Raw genomic sequence first — 27,092 nt, forward strand, 5'->3', positions numbered from 1 at the left:
CCACCGCAATCTGGAAAACCCAGAAACCGGTGTCGGATTCCGGCACTTTCCAGCAACACCAAACAACCAAAAACCACACTGCATCCCTTCGTTTTTGGCCCCAATTCAATCCCCTGGCCTTCCCCAAACCCCTAGGCTGCTCAGAATCATACAAACACCCCGGGAAATCAATTCCTGATCGAAGTAAACAATCCGGCCGGCGAAGAATTTCGGCGAATGTCGATTTTCTGAAAAACAACACCAAACTTAACACATAATAGCTCAAAACAACGCTGCAAATGATATGAATATAGTGATATCATCGAAACAAACAACCATAACATGAATAATCCAGAAAATCAATTTTAAAAATAGCAAAACCTATGAACTCGACTATAACCTTCTTGTAATCAAACACTGCATATTTATACTCTAATCGCTTGTAAACAAGTAAATAAAGCTATTGGCATCATCAAAATAATCCAAAAATCACTCAATAAGAAACCTCAAATTCGGGGTATAAACCCTAAAATATGAATTTACAAATTACTAATCGTTTACACGATTTGATGGTTGAAATAGGTAGAGAAGATCAAGGGCTTCACAACGGTTACAAATACTTGTGATTTGGTGTTCAATATCACCTTCAAATTTGATTTTGATTTTCAGAACACTTCAAGAACACCAAGAACAACTTTTTAGAAAATTTTCAGAAAATTAAACTTCAATTACTAAGTGTTATTGAACTCTATTTTTGAAGTATAATATATGAAATTGACCAGAAAAACATGCTCTACAACATGAAATCAACAAAACAATCAGATAATCACGTCTGCGAAAATTCATATTTTATTCACTAAATAATTCGAATTAAAATAATTAAATAAGAAAATCACCTTATTTTCTGCATAAAAATGGTTGATTGATTCAAAAAGTACTTTTCGAGAGTTTCGATTTGATATATAGCACGCCCGAATCGGAGTTCGATAATGCCCTCGTTTGTAAGTTTGATTTTGAAGAATGTTGTGTTTTTAGGGTTTTCTCTGTAAATTCTATATTGTTACTGACTGATTCTGATTTAACGAATAAAATGAAATAAAAAAGGGCTATATATATTTATGGAATATTGGCTCATGCTGGATCAATATATTAGTTGCTTAGTCGCTAAGTAACTGCAAAACGATCCGAAAATAGATTACTTAGCCGCTAAGTAACTATAAAAGCGAAATAATTTAATACCAAATTTGGATAATTATCAAAACCGAGCTTCCTATAAAACACCATGTGAGAAAATAATGTAAAAATATCCCGTCTCTCGAGAATACGGGTTTTATTGATTTACCGGAATGATTATTGTATCGAAAATTTTACGCCGGGATGCGCACAGGTCAAACCGTAATCCGGATCGAAAACGTTAAAACACGGAAAATGTCCAGAATTACAAGATTAGGTTAGGAAGGAGTTTTCGGAAGAGTTTCGGGTTTTAAAAGCGCAAAAACGGTTGAGGTTGGACGATTCCCGGTTTTATAAAATTGTTTATAATTACTCAGAAAATAATTTATTAAATCTATAAATCCTTTATAAAATCATCTAGCAACCTATAAATTACCAGAAAGATACCAAAATTATTTATACTTTATTTTGGACGTATAAAAAATAAAATACTCAAATTTTATCACATATAAACATCCAAACATCAATTCTCATTACTAGATAACCAAAATTCACATAAAAATCACATAAACAATTATTTATTGATAAAAATAATTGCAAAATATTTCCCGGATATGACAAAACAATTTCAATTTACCGATATCAATAAGATCGGCTTTCAAATAACTTTTGAAAATAATATATTTAAGTAACTATTTTCAGAAATTAACAAGGAACGATACAACACTTAACAATTAGCACATAACCATTTAATAACACAAACTCGTCAAACATGAATAAAATATCCACCATTTTATTCCTTCCAAATTAGAAAATCACATAAATATATTCAAATATTAATAATAATAATTCTGAAAATACGGGATATCACAATCTACCCCTTATAAGGATTCCATCATCAGAATCAGCAGAAGAGAGCACTAGGGAACTTCTGGTCAACTCTTAATCTTGCATATGTAACTTTTCTAAAAATTTCAAATAACACTGAAATTCCTTATACCATAAAATTATCACGGGCACTTCATTCCGCAACGTTGTTCTTTCCACATCCTTTGACCAATTCCTCAATAGAATCACTTGTACTGATCGAGAGAAAGAAGAATAGAGAGAAAGATAGAGAAAAATAAAGAGAAAGAGAGATAGAGATAAATAGAGAAAGAAATAAAGGGACAGACTAACTTCGTTGTATGCCACCGATATTTTAATCGCCTTGCAATCCATCGTTGATATTGGTAATTTCATCCAAAAATCTTACTTTCCATTGACCTGGATAACTCATCTCAACTTGATTGGCATACCTTCGAGTATTTGAAATAATAAAATCATGGAAGTTCAAAGAGAAAAGAATTTCATATCATAACGGGTTTCCCACCATTGCGGTTACTAAAATCTGAATTGGAGAGAAAGAATTGTTGAAATGAAAGAATAACTGAGAGATCAATATGATCAAACGAACTTGGTGTTGCGTGCCAAAATCAAGACACTACTAAAGGTTGTTAACCTTCATGTATTCACAACACACACAAGTGATGACGTCTCATCCAACTCCTATCACACAGACATGTATACCTTGCATCCCCTATAAATAGGGTTGTTCATCTCAGTCAGAATAAAAAAATATCAAAGGAATTTAAAATCGAATGAATAAAACTAAAAAGATTTCAAAGATGATATTTCTGAAGAAAATGAAATCCAGAGAATAAAAATTCTGGTACAAAATGAGCAAGTGGTGTCAGATCAACAAGAAACTATCCACCATATAAGAAAAGTTGAAGTTAAATTATCATAATTTGGCAGAGCTATCAAAACCTGAAAATAGGTTTCATGACAACCTCTGGCACAATACGCGATTGAAAACGGGTGTTTAAGGAATATATCATCTAACAGATATCTCTTTTTAAGAGATATCAAAAGAAGTTATAGAAAGAGAAGGTATTGCCAAGATCTTAATATTCATCTTCTATTTGAACTCTTCTGTTGAACCGTCACCCATTTCTAGACACTTCTTCACGTTCCAAGGATATCGATAATCTCCGTCGTCGAATCGTAGTCTCGAAATAATCCAAAAAAGAAGTTCGCAGCTTCCCGGAGTTCCATCCAGTTGAACACAACCATCTTGAATGAATGCGTCTATCTTAACTTACTCGTTGGTACTATATCCAATAGTCCAACAGGAACTCAATATGATCTCAAACGTCCTCACATAGCTATACACACTCCTACACACTCTCGTTTCTAGTTTACTATAACCTCTGCTCTGGTACCAACCTGTAACGCCCCCAAATCCGGGGTCAGGGGATTTAGTTGTCACTATGAAATCTCAATCCAAAATAACCTGTTAAATCAATAAATAAATGACAGTGGAAGATATTTATCATCTATGCCCCCAAATTAATCCAAGATCTTTTAAGGTTACAGTTTTAGAAACAAGAATTCTAAATTCCACAAATAATTTTTCTTTCACTTTCTTTTAAAACTCTTTTCAACAATTCTCAATCTCAACATTTAACCCACTAGTATAACTTCGAAAAGGAGTATACTAGGCCCAACTATAAAATACACAACTATAATATAATATAATATAAATAACTTTACACAACAGAACTTACACTAGCCCACAAACCCTGGACCAATCATCTTCCAAGAGCTTCTTCTTTGCTTCCTCGAATTACGCGGCTAAACAACACAAACTAATCCTCGCTAGAGGCTAAATTTAAAAATAGGCAAGTATGAGCAAAAGAAATTCTTAGCAAGTTCATTATAGCATGTATATGGTTGTTTTGATATAAAACCAACATCTGAATCAGAGCAGAACGTTTAAAAATCATAATTGTTGAATCAAAAAATTTAGTTAAGGAATCCCAGAATTGATTCCTCCTCAGTATTCAAAATCCTTTGATATTTTTGAGCGAAATGCTTCAGCAATACTTTGAATCTTGACGAGAATGAAACTCGTAAAATTATGTTTACGAAAATATCATAAATAACAATAACAAGAAACAATGAATATGGATTGAATCATAAACTTTATTCAAAACTGAACTCTTGATATTAATACTCATTTTATTTTCATATCAAATTAGATATCAATACGAACTTTGATGGTCACAACATCCCATACTGAAGTCAACATCAATCATCTATACTAATACCACCTTTGATATTTAACAACAAAGTAAGTATCAATATAAATCAGAAACTGAATCAAAACTGTATTTCACCATTAATCCAAAAAAGAAATAGTTGATAAATCATTTATTCTATGATTATCAAAAATAATATAATAATTTAGATTGGGATCATTCACCGACGGACGTACTATCACATGCTGATCAGCCCATGTGATAGCACAAGGTCATGATTCATAGAAACATGTCCCCAAAACACGAGTACTCAAACAAAAAGGCAATATATCCGCCTCTGGCACAAAATGTGTCATAATATTTCATATGACACTTAGAAATAGCCCTCCGCTGGACCTTCCGCCCCGGTCACTTACGCATTGATCCAATCTTAAAACCTTTTATTGAAAAGGGGTCATAATAATTGACACCCGAAATAATTTTATTCCCCCATTCACTTAGGCAGGAATATTCGCAACCAAATCATTTTTCTCAAAATCCAAAACATTTATAAATCCAGTAATTTGATAAGTAAAATCACTTAGTTATTCTGAACATAGAATAGAAGTAGATTACTTGCATAAACAGAATTATTTAATTCAGCGATATATAAAACATTTATATATACTGAACTGAGAATAGGGAAAACAATACTTGCCTAAGAAGATTTAAAATAAATATCACTTGAACAATAAGTGATGATAGGGATACATGCCGTTGGTTTTTAGCAGTTAGTCACACTCGCAATAACACAATTATCTTAGTTTGACATCTCAAGGCATCAACATCTTTTACTTCGCTAAATCTCTGATCTGTTGCTCATGTAGTATTGCAACCCAATATTCCATACTCTTCAACTCTAGTCTTCATCCATTCCATCGGGTCCTGATCATCTTGAAAGACTCGTATCTATAATTACAAAATATTATTTTAATCATCTAAACGATAATTACTCGAGGAACTGCGCGTCAAAATCCTATCGTCTACTCATACGATAGCCCACACAAAATTACAACAGCCAAAAACAGGTGTCTTGACCCACGTACGCACGTAATTCACATATCACCTAAACACATAACTCATATATCACATATTTCATATCACATATGACTCAGCTCGTTGAAACATTCGACTCGATTTGTTTAAAACTGAAATCGGGTCAAAAATATGATTTATCGGTCAAAAATCGACTCAGAATGATTCGTAAAATAAGAGACCTTTCGAAAAAAAAAATTGGGTCTCGAAAGTATTTTTATTGAAAGAGGAATATTTTTATGAGTCTAGATGCATTCGTTTCGTATTAAACGGACAAACGATTTATTTAATATGAATTAAATAAGAATTAAATAGGAATAATCAATTAATAATAACATTAACTGATTTATAAATACTTAAATATAATTTTTAAAAGCTTAAAAATAATTTTTAGGAATTATTTGAATTAATTATAAATAATTACATTTTATTTAACTATTTATAAATAAAATTAATTGATTAAATGTAGTAATCAATTAATTAAATCTATAAAATAATTACTTAAAATAAATTATAAATAATTAAATCAAATTAGATTTTTGAAAATAATAAGAGAAAATAATTTTTGAAATTTAAAATAATTCAGTTAATTATTAAATAATTAACCAAATAAATTTTTGGAAATTAAAAAGGATTTTTAGAATTTAAAAAAATATAATTTTGAATTAAAAAAACAAAAATACGGAAACATGTTATGTACTCCTGTCATCTTCTCCACTGGATCACAGGGCGGGGCAGGAGAGTGGTGGGTGGCCGGAATGTGAAGAACAACGACCACCGCAATCTGGAAAACCCAGAAACCGGTGTCGGATTCCGGCACTTTCCAGCAACACCAAACAACCAAAAACCACACTGCATCCCTTCGTTTTTTGCCCCAATTCAATCCCCTGGCCTTCCCCAAACCCCTAGGCTGCTCAGAATCATACAAACACCCCGGGAAATCAATTCCTGATCGAAGTAAACAATCCGGCCGGCGAAGAATTTCGGCGAATGTCGATTTTCTGGAAAACAACACCAAACTTAACACGTAATAGCTCAAAACAATGCTGCAAATGATATGAATATAGTGATATCATCGAAACAAACAACCATAACATGAATAATCCAGAAAATCAATTTTAAAAATAGCAAAACCTATGAACTCGACTATAACCTTCTTGTAATCAAACACTGCATATTTATACTCTAATCGCTTGTAAACAAGTAAATAAAGCTATTGGCATCATCAAAATAATCCAAAAATCACTCAATAAGAAACCTCAAATTCGGGGTATAAACCCTAAAATATGAATTTACAAATTACTAATCGTTTACACGATTTGATGGTTGAAATAGGTAGAGAAGATCAAGGGCTTCACAACGGTTACAAATACTTGTGATTTGGTGTTCAATATTACCTTCAAATTTGATTTTGATTTTCAGAACACTTCAAGAACACCAAGAACAACTTTTTAGAAAATTTTCAGAAAATTAAACTTCAATTACTAAGTGTTATTGAACTCTATTTTTGAAGTATAATATATGAAATTGACCAGAAAAACATGCTCTACAACATGAAATCAACAAAACAATCAGATAATCACGTCTGCGAAAATTCATATTTTATTCACTAAATAATTCGAATTAAAATAATTAAATAAGAAAATCACCTTATTTTCTGCATAAAAATGGTTGATTGATTCAAAAAGTACTTTTCGAGAGTTTCGATTTGATATATAGCACGCCCGAATCGGAGTTCGATAATGCCCTCGTTTGTAAGTTTGATTTTCAAGAATGTTGTGTTTTTAGGGTTTTCTCTGTAAATTCTATATTGTTACTGACTGATTCTGATTTAACGAATAAAATGAAATAAAAAAGGGCTATATATATTTATGGAATATTGGCTCATGCTGGATCAATATATTAGTTGCTTAGTCGCTAAGTAACTGCAAAACGATCCGAAAATAGATTACTTAGCCGCTAAGTAACTATAAAAGCGAAATAATTTAATACCAAATTTGGATAATTATCAAAACCGAGCTTCCTATAAAACACCATGTGAGAAAATAATGTAAAAATATCCCGTCTCTCGAGAATACGGGTTTTATTGATTTACCGGAATGATTATTGTATCGAAAATTTTACGCCGGGATGCGCACAGGTCAAACCGTAATCCGGATCGAAAACGTTAAAACACGGAAAATGTCCAGAATTACAAGATTAGGTTAGGAAGGAGTTTTCGGAAGAGTTTCGGGTTTTAAAAGCGCAAAAACGGTTGAGGTTGGACGATTCCCGGTTTTATAAAATTGTTTATAATTACTCAGAAAATAATTTATTAAATCTATAAATCCTTTATAAAATCATCTAGCAACCTATAAATTACCAGAAAGATACCAAAATTATTTATACTTTATTTTGGACGTATAAAAAATAAAATACTCAAATTTTATCACATATGAACATCCAAACATCAATTCTCATTACTAGATAACCAAAATTCACATAAAAATCACATAAACAATTATTTATTGATAAAAATAATTGCAAAATATTTCCCGGATATGACAAAACAATTTCAATTTACCGATATCAATAAGATCGGCTTTCAAATAACTTTTGAAAATAATATATTTAAGTAACTATTTTCAGAAATTAACAAGGAACGATACAACACTTAACAATTAGCACATAACCATTTAATAACACAAACTCGTCAAACATGAATAAAATATCCACCATTTTATTCCTTCCAAATCAGAAAATCACATAAATATATTCAAATATTAATAATAATAATTCTGAAAATACGGGATATCACAATCTACCCCTTATAAGGATTCCATCATCAGAATCAGCAGAAGAGAGCACTAGGGAACTTCTGGTCAACTCTTAATCTAGCATATGTAACTTTTCTAAAAATTTCAAATAACACTGAAATTCCTTATACCATAAAATTATCACGGGCACTTCATTCCGCAACGTTGTTCTTTCCACATCCTTTGACCAATTCCTCAATAGAATCACTTGTACTGATCGAGAGAAAGAAGAATAGAGAGAAAGATAGAGAAAAATAAAGAGAAAGAGAGATAGAGATAAATAGAGAAAGAAATAAAGGGACAGACTGACTTCGTTGTATGCCACCGATATTTTAATCGCATTGCAATCCATCGTTGATATTGGTAATTTCATCCAAAAATCTTACTTTCCATTGACCTGGATAACTCATCTCAACTTGATTGGCATACCTTCGAGTATTTGAAATAATAAAATCATGGAAGTTCAAAGAGAAAAGAATTTCATATCATAACGGGTTTCCCACCATTGCGGTTACTAAAATCTGAATTGGAGAGAAAGAATTGTTGAAATGAAAGAATAACTGAGAGATCAATATGATCAAACGAACATGGTGTTGCGTGCCAAAATCAAGACACTACTAAAGGTTGTTAACCTTCATGTATTCACAACACACACAAGTGATGGCGTCCCATCCAACTCCTATCACACAGACATGTATATCTTGCGTCCCCTATAAATAGGGTTGTTCATCTTAGTCAGAATAAAAGAATATCATAGGAATTTAAAATCGAATGAATAAAACTGAAAAAATTTCAAAGCTGATATTTCTGAAGGAAATGAAATCCAGAGAAAAAAAATTCTGGTACAAAATGAGTAAGTGGTGTCACATCACCACGAAATTATCCACCATATAAGAAAAGTGGAAGTTAATTTATCATAATTTGGAAGAGCTATCAAAACCTGGAAATAGGTTTCATGACAACCTCTGGCACAGTACGCGATTGAAAGCAGGTGTTTAAGGAATATATAATCTAACATATATCTCTTTTTAAGAGATGTTAAAAGAAGTTATCGAAAGAGAAGGTATTTCCAAGATCTTAATATTTATCTTCAATTTGAACTCTTCTGTTGAATCGTCACCCATTTCTAGACACTTCTTCACGTTCCAAGGATATCGATAATCTCTGTCGTCAAATCGTAGTCTCGGAAGATTCCACAATAGAAGTTCATAGCTTCCTGGAGTTCCATCCAGCTGAACACAACCATCTCAAACGAATGCGCTGATATTAACTTACTCGTTGGTACTATATCCAATAGTCTAACAGGAACTCAATATGAGCTCAAACGTCCTCGCATAGCTATACACACTCCTACACACTCTCGTTTCCAGTTTACTATAACCTCAGCTCTGATACCAACCCATAACGCCCCAAATGTGGGGTCAGGGGATTTGGTCGTCACTATGAAACCTCAATCCAAAATAACGTGTTAAATCAATAAACAAATGACAATGGAAGATATTTATCATCTATGACCCCAAACTAATCCAAGATCTTTTAAGGTTACAGTTCTAGAAACAAGAATTCCAAATTCCACAAATAATTTTTCTTTCACTTTCTTTTAAAACTCTTTTCAACAATTCTCAATCTCAACACTTAACCCGCTAGTATAACTTTGAAAAGAAGTATACTAGGCCCAACTATAAAATACACAACTATAATATAATATAAACAACTTTACACAACAGAACATACACTAGCCCGCAAACCCTGGACCAATCACCTTCCAAGAGCTTCTTCTTTCCTTCCTCGAATTACGCGGCTAAACAATGCAAGCTAATCCTCTCTAGAGGTTAAATTTAAAAATAGGCAAGTATGAGTGAAAGAAATGCTTAGCAAGTTCATTATATCATGTATATGGTTATTTTGATATAAAACCAACATCTGCATCAGAGCCAGAACGTTTAAAACTCATAAGTGCTGAATCAGAAAATTTAGTTAAGGAATCCCAGAATTGATTCCTCCTCAGTATTCAAAATCCTTTGATATTTTTGAGCGAAATGCTTCAGCAATACTTTGAATCTTGACGAGAATAAAACTCGTAAAACTGTGTTTACGGAAATATCGTAAACAACAATAACAAGAAAAAATGATTATGGATTGAATCATAAACTTTATTCAAAACCGAACTCATGATATTAATAATGATTTTGTAAGTTTTTGTAAGCAAGAAAATAGAGTTATATGGCTCAATAATGATTTTTTACAGCCTGTTGCTTGATCTTATGACTTTCATTAGCAACTTCTCATGATTATCATATACTCTCAACAAATTTCCACTAATTATGACTTTTTTCCTCCTTCAGAAAGTTGTCCAAGACTAATGATGTTATTACACAAAGTTGGAATGTAATAAACATCATGAAGTGTTCTCTCCTCCCCGTTTTTGCACCTGAAATTTATCGACCCTTTACCCCCAATCTTGACTGTAGAACCATCTCCAAACCTTACTTTGCCACTGATCTCTGAATCCAAAATATTAAACTTTGATTTGTCACCCGTCATGTGGTTACTGGCGCCATTGTCCAAGTACCAGATATTCGATTTTCCTTGCTTCTTATTGCCTACAGGTAGGAGTTTAGGGGTCACCTCACCCTCGTTTAACAGTAACATATCTATATCTGCCTTTTCATGATTTTCCAACAACAAGGTTGGCTCATCATCCTTTATGGAAGCAATATATATCTCTTGTCTTTGTTCTCTTGCTCGACGTGGTTTCCGGCATTCAGCTGCATAATGGCCAAGTATGCCACAATTGTAACATTTTACTTGGCTTTTATCATGATATTTACGTCCCTTTTGTCCTGGAACTCCATTTGAAGCACCTCGACTTGACCTCTTCAACCACTCTTCTCGCGTAAGCATAAGTTTTCCACCTTCATTGTCTTTCTTTTGCCACTCTTCTTTAGTCAACATTAGTTGTTCTTCGTTTGTAGTCACAGTTCCCTTTAGCCTTTCTTATTGGGCTTTTAGTGACCCAATGGCCTCCTCCATAGACATGGTATCCAGATTTCGAAATTGTTCAAGAGTAGAAGCAATTTGTAAAAATCTTGATAGTACAACACACAATAATTTCTTGACTACATATGTTTCTGCCACCTCTTCCCCCAGAGCCCGTATATTTGACACAATTCCTTTGATTTTCATATAAAATCATCAAGCTGATTAGTGTCTTTCATGCTTAATGCCCCGTATATTTAACATTTGAACCCTAGCCTTCTTGACTCTCTCAGCAGCATCCTGACACATGGTTTTGATCGCCTCTCAGGCCTCTTTGGCCGTCCCTTTGTCTGTCAGTGACAATGGTATCTCCTCAGGAATTGCCTGATATATCATAGCCAATGCAATCTTGTCCACCTTATCTTCGATTGCAATTTTAGGATTGTTAGGTTCAACATCATCCCAAACTCCACGTGCTTGCATAAAAAACCCTCATTTTCATGAACCACGCCGTATAGTTTCCCTTTGCCAACGTTGGCTAACTAAGGCCAATTGGACCTCCCTTGAGCTTGTTCACATCCATCCCCGCCTTCGACATTCACTCAGTCACTTGTCCTAGCTCTGATATCAAAATATTGGATTATAATTATACTTATAATAGCTGTTTGATATAAAACTGAATAAACAAGACAAGTACTTTTGTCAAACGACTGATTTATTTTATACTGAAATCAAATATTAAATAGAAAGCAAATACAAGTCATTGCTAGTAAATAGGAAACAAACCATAATGGGCTGAACTACCTTCCTATAAAAACTATACCACTAATTTTATTCAATCAGTTCCTACAAATTCTCCACGGCTAGCTGACCAAGTCTCCAGGTTGACAAGTTTTAAATTAATACCAACAATTTGGTACTGTCATGTTTACTAGCGTACTTGTTATGAATGATGATAAACAAAGAACATTTTGGGGGAACATATAATATTGTAATTCGACATATCTTACATTCTTTGGTGGTTTCAATGATAAATTACAACGACAGGGGATAAAACGTGTCTAATGTGATGGATCAAGTGTAAATGCTATCCTGGTTCATCTGATTTGGTGGCTGCTGCTGGTGCGGAATCTTCATCCAAGAAATCTTTCAAGTGTTTGATGAAGTCTTTGGGTTTCTCTAGGTTCACAGCATGCCCTGCATTTCCTATAACCACTAGCCGAGCACTCTCTCCAATATGTCTGTCAACATTTATATATACACATCAACCCGGGCACTACAAGCACCACCCTGTCCCTCACTATGTACGTATTATAAAGGACGCAAATCTGAATTACCTTTGTAATCTATGTCCTAATTCTACTGGAAATATCTGATCTTGGTCTCCCCATATGATTAGTGTTCTCTGTCAAAACAAAGCATTAATAAGAATTGATTTGGAACAAAACATAGAAGAACCACTACTGTGATATAAATAAAAAAATAAAAAAATAATAGTATAATTAAGGTAGGCTATATATATCATGATGAAGGAACCTGTGTGATGTGCGGAAGTTTGGCAAGATGCCGGTCTTTAAGAATAGCATAAATGAGTTCCTTTTTCTCTTCCACATATGTTGTGCACATCACCTTCACATATTCCCCAGTTTTCAACTAAAATTAATTGTTATAACCAACAAAAAGAAAAGAGAATCACAGATAGTATATATAGGAAGGGACTTGCATTAATAAAATCGGAGAGAAAGTAAGAAGGAAGCCCTTTGATGGGAGGCTTAACAAAAGAGAAATTGGTCAAGTCCCTCAACCTATTAGGCGTTTGGGGCACCAAGATACTAGCAGCCTCCTCCAAATTGGAAACTTTAAACAAACCATCTTTCAAATCTTTCTCCTCTAAGCAAACACCTGCGCAACACAACACCACTTTCTCCACCTCCTCCGGATATTCTACTGCCATTCTATACCCTACAAACCCTCCATAACTTGTTCCCACCAAACTCATTTTCTCCACTCCATGCATCTCCATCAATCTTTTCATGCATTTTGCTTGAAATGTTTCCGTCCTCTCCTTCATTTTCGTCAACGATCCCCCAAAGAATACTAGATCTGGCACGTATACGTTGTATCTCGGGATAAAATGCCGAAGCAGCTCCCCGTATTGCCACATGGCATTTGCACCAAACCCATGCAACAGCACAAGGTTTGGTTTGTTTTGGTCGTAGGTTTTTGGGACCCAACAATGCAGGGTGGTACCGTCATTCAAACCGGTCGTCACAGACCGGAGCCCCGCGTATATGAAATAATAGTGGTAAAATCTGTCTCTCGAGGCTGTGAAGCTAAGATATTTTACAATTTTCGTATTCGACATTGATAACAACTTTAACTTAGGATCATCAACTTTTATATTTTTTTATCATTTCATACAAATTTCATGTTGTCACAGATCAAACTGCATGACGGACCTTTTAAACATTTCTTGGAGACCCCGAAGAGAAAAGCTGGGAATTTTTGCCGAAAATGGAGGATTCAAAAGAAGATTACAGTATATAATACATAAGAATAAATTCGGAGCAGTTGTTTTGTGGCTGTGCTTCCTCATCAATTATCGAATGAATAGCTTCTCTCTCTTTTTTTTTAATCCACTGCCGTAATTATTCCCATTTTTTTTAGTTAAGTTCCCTTCTCTCTCTTTTGAGTAGTCTCAAAAGGTTTCGAGGGGATCGATGAAAACTCCGAAAACTCTGATCTTTTATTTCTTATTCATTTTTTTTAATAAGTTCCAAATTTATTTGAATTTTGTTTGATCTCTTTTTAATTGTGAGAGTTTGGTTTTTAATTTGATTTATCTTGTTATTCATCATGTTTATCTTGTTATTCATCATGTCCGAAATTGCAGATCTGTGAAATTTTTATTGTATTAATTGAGTGATAATGGTTTTTATGGTGATGTATCTATGGTCAATTGCTCAAACTAACAATTGGAGGAGTACAACATGTACATATGGATCTTCAAAAAATCGTTTGATTGCCTTTACAAGAAGGAAATATTTAACGGCGATATAATTATGCGTTTGTTCAATTTCGATTATATGTGTAGATGCCGTATGACTTTTTATTAAATTATTTTCTTTTTTCAAAAAAGTTATTTTCGAAAAGATAGTTGACAGTATAACTATGCCCTATATAGAATTAAATGTTGATTTTAATCCAAGTTTTGTCTTGAATTTATCACTGCGTTTGATTATTTATTTTGATCATAAAAGGCTAAAACGACTTGGTCATTTAGTTGATAGAGTCTATTTAGCAATGTTATGAAATAAGAAAAAAATGATAATTTTAATTTATTTTTAGAATTTTTAATAAAATTAATCATTTTAAAAAAATTGGCCAATTGTAGTTCATTTAATACCCCTTTATCAATTGTATAATACAGATTACTCTTTTGATGACTGCATATTATATACTACCTTATTCTTATATATGTAATTTGCCGGTTAAAATTGACCACTCTTTAAAATCGGGTATTTTATCGCTCGCTTATAAAATATGGGTTATTTTTGTCACTCACCCATGAAATAATGGGTAGACGTTGAGGTGGATTAGGAGGTGGTTTATTAGAACCTATTATTTAGTTATTTAGTTTTGTAGTGCTTACATATATTGTACCATTGCAGATTAGAGAGTTTTAGCGCTCATATTTATTTTCTCAATTTTACATAGATAATTGTATATATTTACTGAGTTGGATAATAGGAATTTGTATTAATAGGAATTTGTATTAATAAGAATCGTATCAGAGCTCGGTTAAAACGTTGAATGCCCGTGTACATGCCCATAATTGCACAAATGGATACAAGTAAACTAAAGGGGGTGTTGTTGGTCAAAATTATCCGATGTTAGCAATAGGCAAATTACACAAGTTCGACTTTAAGATAAAGATGTATATATATGAAAGCTCTTGGTGTGTGGAAAACTGTGACGTCCCTAAAATTTAGGGGTCTAGATTTGACGGCTTCACAGGAAAATCATTTTTAAAAAATTTTTGAAAACCTGTATTTTTTAAAAGATAATAATAATTAAAGAATTTAAAACTTGGAAGCTTTAGTAAAAGATTAAAAAGAAAACAGTTTAACCCCCTAAAAACATGATCGCATACAGGTTACAACATTGAAATTTGAACCAAACACTATTATTAATAAACATCATCTTTTACAACTTCAAGTCATCTTCGATAAGAAGAATCATTACTACATTATTTACAAACCTGATTTTCAATTGAATCTCAATAAACAACTCTAACTCGAACCTTCATCATCAATTTTCCTGGATACCTTCTTTGACCTCTGGATAACTTAACCACTCATACTCTTCGCATGGCATTAGCATTAAATTCTCATCTTTAAGTCTTTCTGAAATAGTTATAAGGAAAGTAAGGGTGAACAACAATGCTCAACAAGTACCAATATAGCAACAATAATCTGAAATAATTTATCAAGAGTTCACAAGCTCAGGGTAATATATAAAAAGATTCATCAATCATTGTATTAATTGAAAACTGGGAATTTCAATTACTCAAAGGAATTATTGAATTGGAATTATCTTATTTTAACTAAAAACCAAAGGTTAGGCTGCTGATCAGTCACACACTAACCCCGAACATAGCACACAACCCTGTTCTTTATACTGGATCGAAGGCTAACATTGGCCTACTTTTGACCACGTATCTGGTCTGACTACGAATCTAGTCCACATATTTTATATAAATAATCCAATTCTAATAATTCAATTCAATAGAAAATATTCATTTTCATAAGCAGAATCATAATCAACAGTTATAAAATATTTAACTAAAAACAACATTTGCATTTGATAATCAAACCATATATATATGCGACAAGAGTTTCAATCTTGTAAGAACAAAGGTTTGGTATTTATGAAATGAAATCAAGTATAGAAGGGTATGTATTCATTGGATGAAAGATATTTGGTGATTTTGAAATGGTATCATAGGGTATGTGTTTATTGGATATGTTAAAGTGTTTAGATTTTCAGAACTTGAAGGTAGAAAGAAATCATAGGTTTCATTCTCAGAAGTAAATGTTTACCATGTGTAGTTCAACGCATAAAACATAATACCATGATCATGAAAGAAATATCAAATCTTTGCAATATATATAAAATAGGATTTAGGAACTTGCCTTAAATCCGGTTTCAACTCACAGCTCAGTCTCATACTTTATACTCCACAATTTATGTATACCATAACTCACGGATAACCTCTGACTATACTCTATTCTCTGCACATCGTTGCTTTCTCGACTTAATCCTTATTCGTTTTGTGACACCATTTGACCTTATGTACATATTTGATATTGCACGTCTCGTCCAGATCCTTTACGAAAATAACACAATACTATAATCACTAAACAGTCTATCAACTTTAACTTATAACTATCAAACCCCGTATCAATAACCCTTCGTGTATACATGCCATATATACTAATAAACCCTTATCAAATAATCAGAATTCAACTCATATAACTTCTATAAACTTATCAAATATCACTTATCACGTAATCATACTTTGACTCTATCACAACTATTCTATAAATCAATACGAGTACAGATCATATCGAAAATCTAACATTATCTCATTTATTTATTAGACTATCCCCCTGTTATTCTATTTCAATCAACAATCAATCGATCAATTGAATTCCAATATCAATCCGGACATGACAATATGTTACTCAATTCACTTATCACGTACTTAACTCAAGAAATAAACACATACCTCACATAATCGTCAATTTAATACATAATCAGATCACATATAGTCACATTATGCATATCCAGTGACATGTACTTATATTTCCGACTCAATCATTTTATTTCAAAATTTTAAAATAGACAATATAAGCTTCTAATCACTTTTCGTTTCGTCTGAATCCGAATTACGGATCAACAGGTACGATTAAACCAGTTTTCTGACACTCTTATTAGCACATAATTTGTATAACATGTAAACACCTATCCCACGTATTACATAATTCATATAACATATGCCTCAGTTTATCATAACATTCGACTTGGTATGTTTAAAACTGAAATCGAGTCGAAATACAACTTTTTGATAGTTACGTGACATAGAAATGTTTACAAAATCAAGCGCCTTTCGAAACGAAAGATTTTATGTCTCAAAAGTATTTTTTTAATAGAAGCAAAATATTTTTCGGAGTCTAGACGCGTTCGTTTCGTATTAAACGGACAAACAACCTATTTATTATGAATAAAATAAGAATAATTCAATTAATAAAAATATTAATTGAATTTTAAATACCTTTATATAATTTTTAAAAGCTCAAAATAATTTTATGATATTATTTGACTTAATTATAAATAATTACGTTTCACTTAACTATTTATGAATAAAATTAATTGATTAAATGAATTAATCATTTAATTAAATCATAAATAATTACTCAAAAGAAATTATAAATAATTAAATCAAATAATAATTTTCGAAAATAATAAAAGTTAATAATTTGAGATTGAAATAAATATTTAAAAAAAAAATCGAAATAACATCTTTGTAAAACGGACTTTCCCCCTAGAGTTGTTGGCATCACCAAACTCCCTTTCTACAGCCCAAAACTAAATTAAAATGGAAAACTTACTCTGAAAATTTTCTTCTCGAAATCTTACAATATGTATGCCTGTGCGGTAGGTATCGAAGCGCTGATCATTTTTATATATAGTGACTGAAATTTGGACGGACAATTTATGAGATATGAATTTTCGAAGATTGAAAATATATAAACATATAAGAGAGAGAAGAGACATTGTCACGCCCCCAACTTAAACAGCAAATTAAATATAACTATTACAACATTTTAAAAGAAGAATACACAACCAACTCCAAGATATTACAGTTTAGGGTTTGGAACAACCCAACACTACCAACTATTACATCTGATTAAAAGTACCGAGTCCTCACACAAACTATTATTACTTATTCTACCTGAGCTCGAACATAAGCATCAGCATCATAGGTCTTACGGGCAGTCTGCTTGAATCTAACCATAGCTGCTAGCTGTAATATCAGGGTAAAGCAAGGAGTGAGCCAAATGCTCAACAAGTGCTAACAGTACGACACAAAACATAAATCGAGATATACATTAAAGAATGACAATGGAAAGACATAACCAATGGTAACGAGAGATAAAACTATGTGAGATGGCATCATTTTGCTTGTATCAAAACAATTTTAATATCATGCCTTAATCAAAATCATTTTATGACGCTACGGACTACAGCCGGTGATCAGCCGCGAAGTAATCCCGAACCTCGCTGGGTTCTAAAACATTAACGGGAATCCCTAGGCAACTTTTAAGCCTAATATAAGTGTGGAAAGTGAAAGGAATATGTCCTAAGTCCAATCATGTATTAGGATTTAGGAATAACTTTTTATGTAATCTGTTTTGATTTCATTGATATTAATAAAAGACTTGTTTTGTTTTTATTACGGGCTGTATCTATTTAAGTGTTTAAATAAGATATACCATAGTTTAGAGTAATGCTTTTTATGGATTATGATGAGATCATAATAGTGAGACCTAAAAGATGATAACTCTAAACTTAAATAGTTCCTGGTCGTATGATTACTAACTGGTAATTAATAATCCGCAGAGATCGGTACATACTATGCTTGCTTCATTATGAAGGATGTCTGTTCTCATAGACATTTGTGTGGTGACACTATAGCTAGTATGTAGGTGCTTATTATGGAATAAGTTCACTGAACATGACTCACACAGCTGAACAACTGATGGAGTTCACTCACATGTCAGCAGTTGTTCACATAGTGATAGTTGTACAAGTATCCTTAGACTTGAGGTCATCATAGTCATCTTGTGTACACTGAACTATGCTTTGGTTTAGTTCTTAGTCTTCAGGGACAATTATTAGGGCTCTTCTGGATATAGGAATTTGTACACGAAGATAGTGTATGATCAATAAAGGATCTACCCCTTCTAGTGAAGGAAGCGAATGTTCAAGGCTGATCCACTTATGCTAGTTCAGGAATCTCTGGCCAGAGTAAATGAAATTAGAAAGGAGTTTCTAATTTGCATAGAACTACGCATAGTAAATGGTAAGCAAGTGATTGAATTAGATAGGCTTGACACGAGATCCATGCCTTGTATTTAATCGGGACATTGTAGGGTAGAAGGAGTTTATTGTACGGTAACTATTCACTGAATAGGTTCTTGGTATTCTAAGCAGTGAATTCATATTATCCGGATAGTCGCGATATGCTGAGAAGTATCCCTCACGATGTAGAATAAATGTGATTAATTAATTAATCATATTTAATAAATTAGAGAATTTATATAAATAATGATAAAATAGTTTTATTATTATTTATTTCTACTACCGGCTTAATATTGAACCTACAGGGTCATACCATAAAAAGAGAATGATTTTATGGTGGAGAAATTAATTAATAATGGCTAATAATTATTTATTTGTGAAATAAATAATTAATTGGCAAATTTAATAATTGATTAAATAATATTTAATTGATTATAAATTAATTAAGAAAAGTTCTTAATATTATTAATTAAGGATTTAATTTTTGGAAATTAAATCAAGAGAGAATTATTTCTAAAGTGTTTAGAAAAAGAATTAATAATTAAAAGGTGTTTTAATTATTAATGAGAATAATAAATGGGATAATAATAATAATATTTATGGGAAAATTTCAGCTGAAAATTTTGCCTATAAATACACTATTATAGACCCTATTTTTATTCGAACCCCAAAACCCAAAAAGTTTGGAAAACCCAATTCTCTCCACCTCCTTCCTCCTCCTTAACATCGTTTTCTTGGTGGATACCGGTGGAGTGCTTCACACTTGAGGAGCAACTGCTAAGGATCTCTGATCGTTGTCTCCGAATTATTTTAAAGGTTAGATTCGATCCCTCGAATTTTTATTCATGATCTTTATGCTTTTATTTGGATTTTGTATGTGTAAAAGTGTTTTGCCATGCCCCCGCTGTGTTTAAAATCCAACAATGGTATCAGATCATAGGTTGTATGCATATAGATCTGTGGTAAAAATTTCAGAATTTTATGTGCTTGTATGAATTAATTATGATTTTTACAAGTTATATCATGGATTAATTTTGTCTGATGAGAAATCATTTCTCAGAATAATTTTGAATGTTGATCTGAGTTCAACAAGTGTTGTAGATCGTCTGGGTACTTTTTTCATAATTTTGTGATGTATAGATTTTTTATTATGAATTTTTGAAGTTCTTACAATTAAATTCGTAATTAAATAATCATATATATATATATATATATTGTTTGTAAGTATGTATATAGATTATGTCTGCTGTGTTGCTTGTCTGTTGAATGCACGGAAGCAGACAAAGAACAGTGGTGTCAGGCGGCTCGTTTTCCGAGGAAAGCAAAAGGCGGCTGCTGCAAGAAAAAAAAATAGGGGTGTAACGCATTCCGGGAATGCGTTACACATCTGTGGCGCATTCACGGAATGCGTTACACCTTTTAATTGGTTAAAAGGGTTGTAACGCATCACCGGAATGCGTCACAGGGCTTGTAACGCGTTCCTGTAATGCGTTACAGCCCGACTGTCCACATTAAATTTGATTTTCTGGGAGTTTCGTAACTCCGTTTTGGGCGTGCAATATACCGTTGGATTCGTTTTTCCGAGACGGATCTAATGGATTGATCAATTTTAGTTTATATAAAAGTTTTGAACTGTTTATATTTCCATGAAGTGTTTTAAAGCTGTTTTTGACTGTTTTAATTGCTTTTAAATGCTTCATGTGATACATAGAGATGTATAATGCTTAGACTAATGTGCTAGATGATATAACATGCCTACCTTGATGTTTATTAATGTTGATATATGTGATATATGCTTAGTTTATTATGCGATGATAGATTTAGGTGAACTTAAATGAACATAAGGCGTTTGTTAGACAACCTAGTATAGTGAAATTGTTTCATAACCTTAATAACAATATTATGAATACAATCATGAGATTCTTGTGTTTATGAAACACGTAATTGAATATGAATTTTTGATATGAGAGAAAGGATGATTCTGTCAACAACAGATTTCTATCTGTAAGAAAGGGTTATTAAGTGACGCGTCTTGACAATGCTCCACCCGATCTGGGAATCATCTGATTATTGATTATTGATTTGAAATATTTAATTTAAAAGGAAGAATCTCTTTATAATATGATTATGATTATAACGTAATATAATCCCTCTAAAATTAAATAATATCAAGTAGTAATTGGCCAATGACACAACGGGCTTGTGTCGGTCATAGCCTTCCAACATGATAGAAAAGTAGTTCTTATTTTTGAATCATTGTCGTTTCGTGCCACAGCCGAGGGCTTTGATTTCGAAATAAGAAATACTTGTCTATTACATAGAGATGTGTACATTGAATAAGAATCTAAAGGTCGTTACGTGCCACAGCCGTGGGCCTTTGGGGACTGATTCAATTATACGGAATGTTAGGTTAGACTTGACTTAGAACATTGAGTTTGTCATGCCACAGCCGTGACTCAATTATTCAAGAGGCTAAAGTTTGATTAGGGAATAATATTAGATGTAATTGACAAGAGTTGTCTGCCTATTGAACATTATATGGCGTTTCGTGCCACAGCTTGGGTTGTGTAATGGAATGTAGGATCCCTATTCCCACTAGCATTATGAATGCTTAATTTTTCACGTAGGGGGTTGAATAAATTAGATAAACTAGTGGGAGCCACTTATGAATAAAGACCCGATTCATATAGTGTTTTGAAATGAAATCGAATATTTGCTAAGTGTTGTTATGTGTTTATCATTTACAGATTTACTTTGTACGTTATGTCTTCTGCACTATCACTCAGGAGCATACTAGATGCTCACAAATTGACTGGTCCTAATTATGATGACTGGCTTCGGAACTTGAGAATTGTTATCAGGATTGAGAAGCTGGAATACGTGATTGACTCACCTAAGCCTACTGAACCTGCTAGCGATGCGCATAATGATGAACATGTTGTGTATCGTAAGTGGATAGATGATGCAAATGTTGCTCAATGCATCATGCTAGCTTCCATGAACATTTAGCTACAGAAGCAACATGAGCATATGGATGCTCACACTATCCTCATGCATCTACAAGAGTTGTATGATGTGGCAGGGAGGACAGCTCGATATGAGATATCGAAGGAGTTGTTCGGTTGTAGGATGTCTGAGGGATCATCTGTGAATGACCATGTACTTAAGATGATCAATTTGATTGAACATCTTGGACAACTTGGTTTTGCCATGGATGGGGAGCTGAGCCAAGACTTGGTCTTGCAATTGCTTCCGAGTTCGTTCTCGCAGTTTGTTGTGAACTTTCACATGAATAAGTTGGATTTCAGCCTGCCTGAACTCCACAACATGTTGAAGACTGCGGAATCGAATTTTCCCCTAAGAAGAGTTCTGTTCTTCTAATTGGCGAAGGTTCCAATCCTAAGAAAAGGAAGAGGAACCCTTCCAAGAAAAAGAAAGTAGGTGAGAAAACGCCGGTTCCACCAAAAGCTGAAGACCCCAAGAGCAAAGTTGTTTGCTTTCACTGTAACAAGGTGGGGCACTGCAAGAGGAATTGCAAGGTTTACCTTGCAGAATTGAAGAAGAAGAAGAAGAAGGGTAGTGAGACTACCGCTTCTGATTCAGGTATGTTCATGATAGAAGTGAATATGTCATTAAGCCAAATTTCTACTTGGGTTAGATACCGCCTATGGTTCTGACATCTGCAATTTGTTGCAGGGACCAAGGAGAAGTAGGACTCTTGAGGAAGAGGAGGTGATTCTACTGATGGGAAATTGAGCAAGAGTTGCTGCTGAAGATGTAGAATCATTTCATTTACATATGCCTACGGGCAAGACTATTGTTTTAAATAATTGTTATTTTGTTCCCTCGATTGTGAGGAATATTATTCCCATGTTAGACTTGGCTGGATTTTCATTTATTATTGAGAATAATGAATGTTCTATTCTTAGAGATAATATTCTTTATGGACGTGGTGCTTTAAATAATGGTCTGTATAAATGTGACATGATTTACTTCAGATTGAACAAACTAAGAAAAGAAAAGGGATGATGAAAATCTCACTTCATAGTGGCACTGCAGTCTCCATTTAGTAGACATGGAGAGAGGACTGCAAATTTGCTAGGAATGGTATACACAGATGTATGTGGACCAATGTCTATGCAAGCCATGGGTGGATTTTCATACTTCATTACTTTCATAGATGATAAATCTGGATTCAGATATGTGTTTGATGAAACACAAGTCTGAGGCCTTTGAAAAGTTCAAAAAATATAAGTATGAAGTGGAGAAACAACCAAACATAGTATTATAACTCTTCGATCAGATCGAGGTGGTGAATACTTTAATGGAGTGTTTCTAGATTATCTCAAAGTAAATGGTATAGTCTCCCAGTGGACTCCTCCAGATTGGTATCTGAAAGGAGAAATCGAACCATGTTAGACATAGTTCGGTCCATGATGAGCTATGCAAATCTTCCAGTATTCCTATGGGGTTATGCATTGGAAACCTCAGCATATTTACTGAATAAGGTGCCTTCCAAATCTGTTCCTCAAACTCCGTATGAGATATGGAAAGAAAGGAAACCGAGTCTTAAACACGTTAAGATTTGGGGATGTCCAACTTATGTCAAGTAAGTTGACCCAGATAAGCTGGAATATCGATCCGTAAAATGTAGTTTTGTGGGATATCCTAAAGAGACTTTAGGGTATTACTTTTACACCGATCATCGGGTGTTTGTCTCCAGACATTCTACCTTCTTGGAAAAGGAGTTTATCCTTGAAGGAAACAGTGGGAGCAAAATTGAACTTGATGAAGTTCAAGAAGCACAAACTACTACGGATCAAGTGGAAACACCTGTTCTGACTGAACAACCTTTTGTGGAACAGCCCATTCATAGATCAGGGAGAGTGTCTCGCCAACCTGAGAGGTAATTTGGCCTTGTCATTGAGAATGACAATGAGTTGTCGATCATTGATGATGACGACCCTGTTACCTATAATGAGGCTAAGAGTAGTGTTGACTCAGAGAAATGGCATAGTGCCATGAAATCCAGAATGGAATCTATGTATACGGTATACAAAAGATAGATTATAGCAGATGGCCAGGTGGAGACCTATAAGGCCAGGCTTTTGGCAAAAAGATTCAAACAAAGGCAATGAATTGACTTTGATGAAACCTTTTACCTGTAGCCCTGTTAAAATCAGTTCGGATTTTGCTTGCGATTGCTGCTTACTACGACTATGAGATCTGGCATATAGCCAGATGGTTTTCTTTTCGAGGGAAATGAAAACCTAGTGTGTAAGCTACTGCGAACCATATGTGGTTTAAAGCAAGCTTCTCGTAGATGGAATATCCATTTTGATGAGACAATCAAAGAGTTTAATTTTATCAAAAACGTAGATGAACCATGTGTCTACAAAAGGGTTAGTGGGAGCGCGGTAACATTTCTTGTATTGTATTGAATTAGAGTTGACACACATAACAACATAGCAGACCCACTCACAAAGCTACTTTCTGAAAGTCACTTTGATCGTCATAAAGACTAGATGGGTATTAGATACCAGAGTGATTTGCTTTAGTACAAGTGGGAGATTGAAAGGAATATGTCCTAAGTCCAATCATGTATTAGGATTTAGGAATAACTTTTTATGTAATCTGTTTTGATTTCATTGATATTAATAAAAGACTTGTTTTGTTTTTATTACGGGCTTTATCTATTTAAGTGTTTAAATAAGATATACCATAGTTTAGAGTAAAGTTTTTTATGGATTATGATGAGATCATAATAGTGAGACCTAAAAGATGATAACTCTAAACTTAAATAGTTCCTGGTCGTAGGATTACTAACTGGTAATTAATAATCCGCAGAGATCGGTACATACTATGCTTGCTTCATTATGAAGGATGTCTGTTCTCATAGACATTTGTGTGGTAACACTATAGCTAGTATGTAGGTGCTTATTATGGAATAAGTTCACTGAACATGACTCACACAGCTGAACAACTGATGGAGTTCACTCACGTGTCAGCAGTTGTTCACATAGTGATAGTTGTATAAGTATCCTTAGATTTGAGGTCATCATAGTCATCTTGTGTACACTGAACTATGCTTTGGTTTAGTTCTTAGTCTCCAGGGACAATTATTAGGGCTCTTCTGGGTATAGGAATTTGTACACGAAGATAGTGTATGATCAATAAAGGATCTACCCCTTCTAGTGAAGGAAGCGAATGTTCAAGGCTGATCCACTTATGTTAGTTCAGGAATCTCTGGCCAGAGTAAATGAAATTAGAAAGGAGTTTCTAATTTGTATAGAACTACGCATAGTAAATGGTAAGCAAGTGATTGAATTAGATAGGCTTGACACGAGATCCATGCCTTGTATTTAATCGGGACATTGTAGGGTAGAAGGAGTTTATTGTACGGTAACTATTCACTGAATAGGTTCTTGGTATTCTAAGCAGTGAATTCATATTATCCGGATAGTCGCGATATACTGAGAAGTATCCCTCACGATGTAGAATAAATGTGATTAATTAATTAATCATATTTAATAAATTAGAGAATTTATATAAATAATGATAAAATAGTTTTATTATTATTTATTTCTACTACCGGCTTAATATTGAACCTACAGGGTCACACCATAAAAAGAGAATGATTTTATGGTGGATGAATTAATTAATAATGGCTAATAATTATTTATTTGTGAAATAAATAATTAATTGGCAAATTTAATAATTGATTAAATGAGATTTAATTGATTATAAATTAATTAAGAAAAGTTCTTAATATTATTAATTAAGGATTTAATTTTTGGAAATTAAATCAAGAGAGAATTATTTCTAAAGTGTTTAGAAAATGAATTAATAATTAAAAAGAGTTTTAATTATTAATGAGAATAATAAATGGGATAATAATAATAATAGTTATGGGAAAATTTCAGCTGAAAATTTTGCCTATAAATACATTATTATAGACCCTATTTTTATTCGAACCCCAAAACCCGAAAAGTTGGGAAAACCCAATTCTCTCCACCTCCTTCCTTCTCCTTAACATCGTTTTCTTGGTGGATACCGGTGGAGTGCTTCACACTTGAGGAGCAACCGCTAAGGATCTCTGATCGTTGTCTCCGAATTATTTTAAAGGTTAGATTCGATCCCTCGAATTTTTATTCATGATCTGTATGCTTTTATTTGGATTTTGTATGTGTAAAAGTGTTTTGCCATGCCCCCGCTGCGTTTAAAATCCAACAGAAAGGACTCGCGTCTCAGTCCAGATCCACTATTCAAGGAAAACATTTATCCCCCTTTGGGACTGAAAACCCATATTTTATTTATTTCAAAAACTGATGCCAAATTATAACAAAATCTCTTTTAACAGTAAACATTTTTATTAAGGGATTATAGATCAACTCGAAACACGGGAAATATGTTACTAAATCTCAGGGCCATGATTTATAAAATTTTACTCTATTAGGGTAACCAAAAGGTTTTCATATGTCAGAACTTGGACAGGAAAATTTAGTGAGACTAATGGATAATATAAAGGGGTAATGCCAAACGGGCCTTAAAGCAATGGTTTCTCGTTAAGGTACAGGTGTTGGATCATCAAGAAGATAAGCTTCATGAATACTATGGGTGTTAAGGTATGAAGAAATGATTCTTTAGCTCAGGATATATCAGAGTTGTCAAGCTTTAGGATAAGAAAGAGGGGTATCAATCAGTGAGGGATCACTTTGATAAGTTTCTGACTTTCAGGGTTCAAGGTAAGGTTCTATAGGGATTCAAGTATCAGGATGAGATATCAATACTTAGGAATCATCAGCATGTTAATCAAGAGGATCAATCAAGTAATATATCAACTCTTCATTTTATCATGGCA

General features: G+C 33.3%; 1 protein-coding gene across 1 annotated transcript; it reads right to left on the reverse strand.

The window, feature by feature from the left end:
- Window positions 1–11,830: 11,830 nt before the first annotated feature.
- LOC141678635 (uncharacterized) lies at window positions 11,831–13,525 on the reverse strand. Its single transcript, XM_074484986.1, has 4 exons — window positions 12,807–13,525; window positions 12,620–12,712; window positions 12,421–12,488; window positions 11,831–12,324 (listed from the first exon to the last, which is right to left on the reverse strand). Exons 1-4 carry the CDS (start codon window positions 13,446–13,448, stop codon window positions 12,171–12,173), a joined length of 957 nt encoding a protein of 318 aa, XP_074341087.1. The 5' UTR covers window positions 13,449–13,525; the 3' UTR covers window positions 11,831–12,170.
- Window positions 13,526–27,092: the final 13,567 nt, after the last annotated feature.

The sequence above is a fragment of the Apium graveolens genome, chromosome 8, assembly GCF_009905375.1.
Source record: "Apium graveolens cultivar Ventura chromosome 8, ASM990537v1, whole genome shotgun sequence".
Lineage (NCBI taxonomy): Eukaryota > Viridiplantae > Streptophyta > Magnoliopsida > Apiales > Apiaceae > Apium > Apium graveolens.

Coding starts and splice junctions, on each gene's coding strand:
- LOC141678635 (XM_074484986.1), bottom strand. CDS start 13,448: ATGTCGAATACGAAAATTGTAAAATATCTTAGCTTCACAGCCTCGAGA. Junction 12,489..12,619: donor AACTTCCGCACATCACACAG/GTTCCTTCATCA, acceptor TTGTTTTGACAG/AGAACACTAATCATATGGGG. Junction 12,325..12,420: donor TTAGGACATAGATTACAAAG/GTAATTCAGATT, acceptor AAATGTTGACAG/ACATATTGGAGAGAGTGCTC.